Below are 11,042 nucleotides of genomic sequence, written 5' to 3' on the forward strand. Positions count from 1 at the left end.
GTGCCTGGGAATTTCCTCCTGTCAGCCTTCATGTTACTCAAATGTGGCCAGTCTCGAAGCCAAACTCAGCATGTAAATGCAATGCCTTCCCCCCAGCGTGGGACATGACACCCGGGGATGAGCCTCCCTGGCAACGAGGGACCACTATCAACTACCAACTGATGATGCAACTGGAAAATGACCTTATATGGAAGGTTCAATGCGGATCAGCAGAATATCCATGTCTACATAAAATACCATGACTTTAAAATGCTGTTTGACCTAAAGTAAGGGGGAAATGGAAAGGAGAAATGAGTTTATATGGCTACGAGTTTCTAAAAAAGAGTCTGGAGGCTGGCAGAAGGATTGCCCTCATGCACAACTGAGCAGAGTCAGAGAGACAGATAAAGCAGATACAACCCCCAGATATTGGTTCCTTTGAGGGCTAAAGAGACCCATGGGAGTTATGGTCATGGCCGATGGGGTTAACCACCAGGGCAGATGGCCCCTCTTTGGAAATGGTGTTTATGTGTGATGAATCTGGACTCAAATGGGATCTCCCTTCATAAGACTTTCATGCTAATGTGCTGGAGGTGCAGTTAATGTTGGGGTTTAAGATATATTTAGGGGATTTGAATCTCTGGACTGACAATGTGATAGCCAGGTCCTGAGCCTCAACAGACTCCAGCACCTACAATCTGATCTATTGGACTTACCACACTCAGCTAAGATGGAGCTGAAGAAGGACAACCACCACACCATGGAGCCTAGAGTGATTACAACTGAAAATGGGAGGATTGCATCCAGCATCCATGTGGAATCTGAGCCTCCTCTTGACATAGAGGTGCAATGGACACAACCAATCCAATGTCCATATAGAAGAGGTGGCATTGGATTGGGAAAAGTGGACATGGTGGACGATGGGTATGGGGAAAGGCAGGAAGAGATGAGAGGTGGAGGCGTCTTTGGGACATGGAGCTGCCCTGGATGGTGCTTCAGAGGTAATCACCGGACATTGTAAATCCTCACAGGGCCCATTGGATGGAATGGAGGAGAGTATGGGCCATGATGTGAACCATTGTCTATGAGGTGCAGAGGTGCCCAAAGATGTACTTACCAAATCCAATGGATGTGTCATGATGATGGGAACGAGTGTTGTTGGGGGGGGGAGAGGGAGGGTGGGGGGGTGGGGTTGAATGGGACCTCACATATATATTTTTAATGTAATATTATTACAAAGTCAATAAAAAAAAATAAAAAATAAAAAATAAAAAAAATGTGTATTTCAGTTGGTCATAGTTTTGTATGACCACGTTCATTTCTGGACTCAAATCTATTCCTTTGATCTGTGTCTATATTTATGCCACTACTACTCTATTTTAATTACTGTACTGTACTGTTGTAAGTATGGACATTAAGAAGTGTAAGACCAGCTTTGTTCTTTTTCAAGATTGATTTGCCTGTTTGGGACCCTTTACAACTCCATATGAATATGAGGGTCAGCTTTTCCATTTCTGCAAAAAGAGCTGCTAGAATTTTCGTGGGGATTGTACTGAATCTGTAGGTTGCTTTTGGGTAGCACTGACAGCATAATAATGTTAAGTTTCCCAATCCATAAACATGGGCTGCCTTGCCATTTATTGAGGTCTACTTTAATTTTTTTTCAGCAGTACTTTATAGCTTTCAATGTACAAGTCCTTCAGCTCCTTGATTAAATTTATTCCTAGGTATTTTATTCTTTTAGGAACTATTGTGAATGGAATTTTTTTTAAAAATTTCTGTTCCATAATATTCTTTGCTGGTGTATAGAAATACAACTGACTTTTGTGTGTTAACTTTGTAACCTGTCACTCAGCTGAATTTGTCTATTCGCTTTACTAGTTTTCTTGTGAAATCGATTGTATTTTGTATTTAAAGTTTCTTGTCACTTGCAGATAGAGATCGTTTTACTACTTCATTTCCAGTTTGGATGCCTTTTATTTTTTTTCTTGCCTACTTGCTCTGGCTAGAACTTCAAATATCAATATCATTAAAATATCAAAGAGTAGTGTTGAAAGTGGCATCTTTGTCTTGTTCCTGGTCTTAGGAGGAAAGCTTTCAGGTTTTGCTGTAGTATGATGTGGGTTTTTCATAAATGTCCTTTAACATGTTGAGGAAGTTCCCTTCTATTCCCATTTTTCATAGTGTTTTTATCATGAAAGAGTGTTGGATTTTGTCACATGCTTTTTGTATCAATTGAGGTGATCATGGTTTTTTTTTTTTCCTTCATTCTATTAATGTTGTGGGTTACATTGACTTTTTTATGTTGAACCTCCTTAGCATTTCTGGGATAAATGAAAACATTTTGGATGACTAATTATGTGGATGCACAATATTCTCCATATTATTGTTTATATAGATTGTTTGTTATTTTTTATTATGTAAATAATACCAAGAAGAAAATTTTTGTGCAAAATCTTGTCAGCATTTCTGAGTGTTTTTTAACGTAGATCCTAGGAGTATAATAAATGAACAAGAAGGTATGAACATTCTAAAAGACTTTTGAACATGTTAACAAACTGCTTTCCCCAAAATTTGACCATCTTTAATAACATTTACTAGTTTAATTTTTAAAAAAGGAAAAATTATTAATATCTTATTTTTATTTGTTTTTATGATTTTTAATCTTTTTTCCTAGTTTTACATTTAATTCTAAACTATGCAAAGTATATTTTGGTTTATAGTGTTATATCAGGAACAAACTTTAATTTTTTCAAATGCTAATTCATTGTTCTAGCACTTAATAATAATGTTCCCTTGCCTTCTGATTTGTGATAGCTCTTTTACTGTATATTAAATTCTTGGATTCTGGGCTGATTGCCTACTCTCTCTTCTGTTTTAATGATTTTTCTATTCTCGTGCCAGAATATTTTATAGGTTTATCATATCCTTTTTTATATTTTCGATGGTTTACTCCTGTCTATAGAATAATATAGTTTGCTTGTCCTACACTTCCTACTATGGTATTCCTAGTTATTTAATTTAATTTATTTATTTATTTTTAAAGAAGCTTTAGATTATATAACTGTTACATCAGAAAAATAGGGCAGGAGAGCAGATTTAGCTCCACACAATTTTGACAAAATGTATAATGGCCTGTATCAATCATTACAGTGTCGGCAGAACAATTCCAATGTCCCAAAAATGCCCCATGTTACACCAATTCTTCCCTCTCCCTCCTCTCAGAACCTCTGGTGGCCACTCCCTTTATATCAATGATATAAGTTCCTCCATTGCTAGAAGTCTACTTTAGTCCACAGTTGCATTTCCTCCTTACGCTTGTTCATTGTTCAATCCTGAGGATTTTTTTTGTCTTTATTTTTCTAATGTTACATTCAAAATATGAGGTCCCCATATACCCCCACCCCCCAATCTTGAGGATTTAGTCCACTCTGTTTCTGATTCAGAGGGGTCTTTGATCTCATGGGGCAAATAGATGGAACTGTCTTGCTTGCATTTGTAGATCCTCTTTGTTTTTGGCATGTTCATCATTCGTCATCATCCTTTTGTTGTCCTGGGCAAGTCCAATGAGCTACAGAGTAGTTGTTACAACTCTCCAGATTCAGGGTTCAACTGGCATAAGAATAGACCAAAGATTTAAGTCTCTGGGACAAATATTTAATGAGTATAGTGCTAATTATAGGTTCAAATAAAAGGAGCCAGAGAGCCATTTGTAGGGAAATTATAAATGAGTCTAACTGTGTTACATTGGGGATCATATGTTCCATAGTAGGTCCCACTGACAGGGTGCCAAATTTCTGAGATTATCTGCCCTGCCCATAGTGTCTAGATGTCTCGAGAACCCCGAGGAACCCCAATGTTTGAGGCATTGTTTACTGTGGCTGTCAATGAGATCCTGCTGAGATGTGCAAAGCATGACCTCCTGACTCACTTTGAAATCTCATAAAAACTCATTTGTATTTAATATTTTCCCCTTTTGGTCAAGGTCTTTTTTCCAAATGCATTGCCAGTTGGCACTTGGTAATAATCCCACTGTGCCAGGGAGGCTCATCTCCAGGAGTCATGTCCCATGCCGGGGGATGGGAGGGAACACAGTGTGTTTATAATGCTGAGTTTGGCTTAGAGAGAGGCCATATTTGAGCAACAAGGAGGCTTTCAAGAGGGAACTCATAGGCAATATATATTGCTAGGTTACGTTTAAGTTTCACAGGAACAAGGTTCAAAAGTACACCCATCAATATCAAAGGTATTTTGTATCTTTGATTGCTGTTGTTAATGATTTATTTTTCTATTCTATTTTCTGAGTGTTTTTACTGGCATATTGTAAGATTATGATTTTTTAATCTATCTAAAATATGGTCTCTTTACTATCAATTATTTTCTGTTGCTTTTCTTGGGGTTGTATGTATCTAACCATAATGTTTACACATAATTACCATTTTGCTACTCCTTCCTAGGAGTTATCTCTGGATTTAGCCCCAAATTCCAAAGTAAAATTAACTAATAACTATGTTAATAGTTGATATTCTTACAACAGATAAGTTATTTTCATGGTTAAAGAAAAACTATGTCAGCTTTCTGTTAAAATTAAAATCAGAGTTGAAACAAATCACTTTTATTATCCGTGGTTAGATGAACTGCTTTGCAAATCTATATGGATATGGTATATAGGTATTACTGGATTTTATCTAGGTTCTTGGCTATGCTGCAGAAATTAATTTCAAGAGCATGCCGAGGTCAGTAATTTATTCAAGTAAGGAGGGAAGAGAAATGGGAGAAAATAACAGAGCAGGGGTCTCAAGTAGAGAGGAAGGGGGTGAAAAGGGATAAAGAGGGCTGATTTACAAGCTACAGTTTCCCATTATAGATTATAAATCCCCAAGTTTACTTGCGTGGCCACATGTCAGAGGAAAAATGGCGATGGCGGCGTGCAGAAGGCAGGAATGGGTCCAGAGGCAAGAGAGCAGGGCAAGAGCATGCTCAAGCCTGTTCCTGGCTTTTAAACTGTTAATTATTCTACCCCTTTGCTAATGGCAGGGAGGGGTTCCAGCTGTTTGCTGTTTTGATTGATTACCCCACCCATCATTCCCTTAGTGAGGGCCCAATGATAAAGTCCGTAGGAAACATCCAGAGCTTTTCTTTGCCTCCAGAAGAAGTCTTTGTTCTGAACAGCAAAATCCTGGGGGTGGGGGTCTTCCAGCAGCCATCTTGGGAGTTACTGATGTCCACATGGACTCTGCCAGGTTCCAGATCCGTCTATTAATTCCCCATTTTACTAACCTGCTTCATAGGGATCCTGGGTCATGCTTGTCTCTCTACCAGGGGTCGACATCTGATTGATACTACTTGCAAATTTCAAAAAGAATGGTACTAGGTATCATATCTAGACTGCTGATATGATAAAGAGGAAGGCTATATATGAAAGAGGAAGGCTAGAGGGAGGCTAAGTGAGTTAGTCTATTTCCCCACTTCACTTTCATGAGAGCAATTCCGAGCATCGTGGCAGATGGGGTCAATCTCTTTCCAGGAAGATTATAAGGGAGAGCTAGAAGTGAACAGCACTGCATCACCTTTATAGTAAGGAAAGAGAACATTCTTGAGCTCTACTTCTGGAAGACAGTGTGACAGGTATGTTCACTGGATAGCTACAGCAGTCCAGAGGTGAATACTATTCAAGCGAGACAGGTGACTGTGGAAAACCCTACTTTGTGGACTTGTGGAGGAAGAGAGGAGATTGTCTTGACTATCCTCCCTTACCCTAGCAAAGTTCATGTGTAATGGTAGACAAGGGGGTGATTAGATGTCCTCTACCTGTTCTTATTTATACCATTGTTGCAGAAATCTGAAGCTACAAATATGTTAATAGAAACTCTTTCTACTTACTTAGGATGATGAACAGTGTTTTCCCTTCCACATTGCCAAGTCAATAGGTATATTCCTTAACTTTTGCTGCATACAAATTCTCCAAAATTTTGTGGCTTAAAACATTAACATAATTTTGCAATTGGTAATTTAGTCTGGGTTAGCAGGGCAGTTTTTCTGTTCAGCTTGGCTCCCCATGAGCCTGTGATCAACTCTGAATTGGTCATGTTGTTCTGCTTCTGAGGGTTGGTTGGCTGGTTCTTGGCTAGGGCATGTAAGCTATTTACTACAAAATGTCTTGTACTCCAGAAGACAAGCTTAGGCTTTTTCTCATAATGGTAGCTGTGATCTGAGAGAACACAGATGCAAGCAGTGCCTCTTGAGGCTGGCCTAAAACTGGGATATTGTTACTCATGTTGTATTCTGTTAGTCAAAAGATGTCATGAGGCCAACCAATTCAAAGGATTTGAAAAAGACTCCATCTTTTTTTTTTTTTTTTTTTTTTTTTAATTTTTTTATTTTTTATTGACTTTGTAATAATATTACATTAAAAATATATATGTGAGGTCCCATTCAACCCCACCCCCCCACCCCCCCTCTCCCCCCCCCCCCCAACAACACTCGTTCCCATCATCATGACACATCCATTGGATTTGGTAAGTACATCTTTGGGCACCTCTGCACCTCATATACATTGGTTCACATCATGGCCCATACTCTCCTCTATTCCATCATGTAGGCCCTGTGAGGATTTACAATGTCCGGTGATTACCTCTGAAGCACCATCCAGGGCAGCTCCATGTCCCGAAGACGCCTCCACCTCTCATCTCTTCCTGCCTTTCCCCATACCCTTTGTCCATTATGTCCACTTTTCCCAATCCAATGCCACCTCTTCTATGTGGACACTGGATTGGTTGTGTCCATTGCACCTTTATGTCAAGAGGAGGCTCAGATTCCACCTGGATGCTGGATGCAATCCTCCCATTTTCAGTTGTAATCACTCTAGGCTCCATGGTGTGGTGGTTGTCCTTCACCTCCATCTTAGCTGAGTGTGGTAAGTCCAATAAATCAGATTGTAGGTGCTGGAGTCTGTTGAGGCTCAGGATCTGGCTATCACATTGTCAGTCCAGAGATTCAAATCCCCTAAATATATCTTAAACCCCAACATTAACTGCACCTCCAGCACATTAGCATGAAAGTCTTATGAAGGGAGATCCCATCTGAGTCCAGATTCATCACACATAAACACCATTTCCAAAGAGGGGCCATCTGCCCTGGTAGTTAACCCCATCGGCCATGACCATAACTCCCATGGGTCTCTTTAGCCCTCAAAGGAACCAATATCTGGGGGTTGTATCTGCTTTATCTGTCTCTCTGACTCTGCTCAGTTGTGCATGAGGGCAAACCTTCTGCCAGCCTCCAGACTCTTTTTTAGAAACTCGTAGCCATATAAACTCATTTCTCCTTTCCATTTCCCCCTTACTTTAGGTCAAACAGCATTTTAAAGTCATGGTATTTTATGTAGACATGGATATTCTGCTGATCCGCATTGAACCTTCCGTATAAGGTCATTTTCCAGTTGCATCATCAGTTGGTAGTTGATAGTGGTCCCTCGTTGCCAGGGAGGCTCATCCCCGGGTGTCGTGTCCCACGCTGGGGGGAAGGCATTGCATTTACATGCTGAGTTTGGCTTCGAGACTGGCCACATTTGAAGACTCCATCTTTTGATGAGCATCAACTACTTAGCCACATTACAAAGGTTATGGGCACAAGGAAGGATGGAGAATGGGGGCTGTTAAATTTTTTGTTGTTGTTAGAGAAGTTATAGTTTACAGCAAAATCATGCAGGAAATATGTATTTCTCTTATCCACCTTCCCCAGTTTCCCTGTTATTAACAATTTCCCTGGTAGTGCATTAGTGTGGTAGCTTTGATACAATTGATGAAAAAATGTTGTAATTGTACTATTAACTATAGTCCATAATTTACATTAGGGGTCACTGCTTGTGTATTACAGTCCTATAGTGCTTTTTAAGAATTTTGATTCTTGTAACATATATATAATCTAAAATTTCCTTTATCAGCTCTTCATTCCTTATTCGGGCTGAATAATATTCCATTGTATGGATATACCACATTTTGCTTATCCATTCATCTGTTAATGGATACTTGGGTCACTTCCATCTTTTGTGAAATTATGAATAATGTCCCTATAAACATCAGTGTGCAAATACACGTGTTTAAGTACCTGCTTTCAGTTCTTTGGGTGCCAGGGAGGGATTAACTTATTTTCCATTTTAAAAAAACTATTTAGTACATATATATAGCCTAAAATTTCTCCCTTTAGCCATATTCAGATTTATAATTCATTGATGTGAACTACATTCAAAATGTTATGCTATCATCACCATCATCCATTACCCACAACTTTTTCATCACTCCCAACAGAAATTCTGTACCAATGAAGTTTTAACTCCCCATTCCCTAGTCCTCCCCAGTCCCTGATAACCTATGTTCTCATTTCTAATTCTATGAATTTCTTCATTCTATTTATTCATAAGTTAAATCATACAATAGTTATCCTTTTGTGCCTGGCTTATGCACTTAACATGATGTTTTCAAGGTTCATTCTTTTTGTTGCATGTATCAGAACCGCTTATCTTTTCATGGCTGCGTTACATTACATTGTAGGTATATACCACATCTTGCTTATCCATTCATTTGTTGTTGAACACTTGGATTGCTTCTACCTTTTGGCATTTGTGAATAATACCACTATGAACATGGGCAAACAAATATCTGTTGAAGTCCCTGCTTTCAATTCTTTTGAGTAAATTGCTGGGTCATATGGTCATTCTATACTTAACCTTCAGAGTAATTCCAAACTGTTTCCACAGCAGCGATACCATTTTACATTCTCACCAACAATCAATGAGTGTTCCTATCTCTCCACATCCTCTCCAGCACTTGTTATTTATTTATTTTTTAATAATAGCCTTTCTAGTGTGAAGTGGAATCTCATTTTGGTTTTGAGTTGCATTTCTTAATAGCTAATGATATTGACATCTTTCCATGTGTTTTTTGACCATTCACATATCTTTTTTGGAGAAATGCCTAGTCAAGTCTTTTGCCCATATTTAAATTGGGTTGTCTTTTTATTGTTGAGTTGTGGGATTTGTTTTATATATTCTGCAAAATAACATGATCCTATATACAGAAAACCCTGAAAAAATCTACAACAAAACTCCTAGAGTTAATAAATGAATTCAGCAAAGTGGATGAATTTGGTTATAAGAGCAACACCCTAAAATCAGTAGTGTTCTTATACACTAGGTATGAACAGTCAGAAGAAGAAATCAAGAATTTCATTTAAAAATAGTAAATAATTCAATAACGAATAAAGCAAATACTGATGAAATATAAATATTTCACTGATTGTGTTTTAAGGGGGATCATTTAGCCAAATTGAATATCTTTGGATAGCAACAATAGTAAAAATTTCATATGAGGTAAATGTCCTTAATATGGTTCTTACATATTCTTTTCTTTTTTGCAGAAACCGAAGCTCAAAGATTGGCATCCTCCTGGGGGTTTTATTCTGGGATTGTGGGCACTCATTATCATGGTTTTCTTTAAAACTTATGGAATCAAGCATATGAAGTTCATTTTCTAAATACAATGTATGAAGAAGACTACACAGAAGACTCCAACCTTGGATAAAAATTTATGTTATTATTATATTTTTTTCTATCATTGCTTTTGTGTGAATTGACAAAAAATATAAGGAATCTATAAATTTGGGTGAAATATATTGATTTTTTAATTTAAAGAAAATTATAATGCAGTAGCTTCATGGCACTAGATATGTTTCCGTTTTTCATTTTATGTGTTATGACAAAAATGGGTTAAAGAGGTAAAAAAAAAAAACTGATTCTATTTGAAAATAATTTCCCTTCATCCCTTGTTCATTTGGAAAGAAAAAAAAAAAAAACTGTGAAGACATTAAATTCTCACTACCAGAGTAGCTTCTGTTAAAATCTTTTTGTATTCTCTCCCAAGTTTTTCCTGTGTACATAATTTTTTTTCTTTTTACAAAATAGAGACAATATAGAATATACCATTTTGTAGCCTCCTTTTTCGTTTTACAGTGTGTTACCAGCCTTTTCCCTCTCCTCAGGTATTCTTTAAGAACATATTATAGATGACCGCATAGTAGTTCAATTAACACTATTCTGCTTTTGGACCATGTGTTCCCGATTTTCCTTTGGTTCTTTAATGTGTCAATATTTTACCATCAGTCACTTGTGGAATCTTCAGGTTTATTAAAAAGTAAGTATAAAGAACTGATCTGTAATCTATGGTACTTACAGTTTTCAGGACCTTTTTTGCTCAGTTTATCTGGAAAATTTAAGACATTTTGGAATTTGACGTATTAACTACTCAAGAGAAACAACCTTCTCACCCTTTTTCCCCCATTTCTGAGCATGATCTTCTAGAATTTTTTCCCTCCTCTTCAGTTTCTGTCTTGAAAGAGATAGTCAAAAGCACTTTATTTTATTTTATTTTGGCTGGATTGACACTTTCCCTGAGAACAATTCTATAACTTGGAGGAACTGTTTGGGACATTTGTAATTATAACCCTGAAGTCTCCTTTCTGGTCTTTGACAATGAAAGAGCTCATATCTCCATCACTGATTTTTTTTTTTAGCCTACCACACATCTTTGCATCTTCCTCATAACTAGAAATAGTATTGAAATTGTGCTTTGTGATCAACCCCAGATACTGTTCTTTCTTTTCAAAAGTTTTCATATGAGGAGGAAAAAAACTGAATGTTCACTATTCATGTTGTCTTGGGATGCCTTCATATGTTTACCTGTTTTATCCAAGAACTTGCATGTTAATCTTTTAGTCATTGCAAAAATCTGTTTTATTGTTCTATAATTCTAGTAACATTGAAAAGACATCTCTTCCTCCACAATAAAATCTCCTAAACTTAATATTTCTTAGGATTTGTTTTCTTGTAGTACTTTAATTACATACAAAATGGTCATAATTTCTAGGCAAAGGTTTAACTTATCACCTAATAGAACAATTGTTATTGCAGCTTTTGCCAGCTCTGGTTCTTCTTTTAATTAATATTTTTATTGGTGCACTATGTAAGTGAAGAAGGAAAATTTCTATCTGATTATATGGAGAAGTAT

General features: G+C 37.3%; 1 protein-coding gene across 1 annotated transcript in view; it reads left to right on the forward strand.

Annotated features, from left to right (window-relative positions):
• PIGK (phosphatidylinositol glycan anchor biosynthesis class K) overlaps positions 1–10,838 on the forward strand; it is a 145,264-nt gene extending 134,426 nt beyond the window's left edge. The window contains exon 11 of the mRNA XM_058303341.2: positions 9,397–10,838. Coding sequence (XP_058159324.1) covers positions 9,397–9,513 — 117 coding nt within the window. The 3' untranslated portion in view covers positions 9,514–10,838. The remainder of the gene's footprint in view (positions 1–9,396) is intronic.
• The last annotated feature ends 204 nt before the right edge of the window (positions 10,839–11,042 follow it).

The sequence above is a fragment of the Dasypus novemcinctus genome, chromosome 9 (assembly GCF_030445035.2).
Source record: "Dasypus novemcinctus isolate mDasNov1 chromosome 9, mDasNov1.1.hap2, whole genome shotgun sequence".
NCBI classification, from domain to species: Eukaryota; Metazoa; Chordata; class Mammalia; order Cingulata; family Dasypodidae; genus Dasypus; species Dasypus novemcinctus.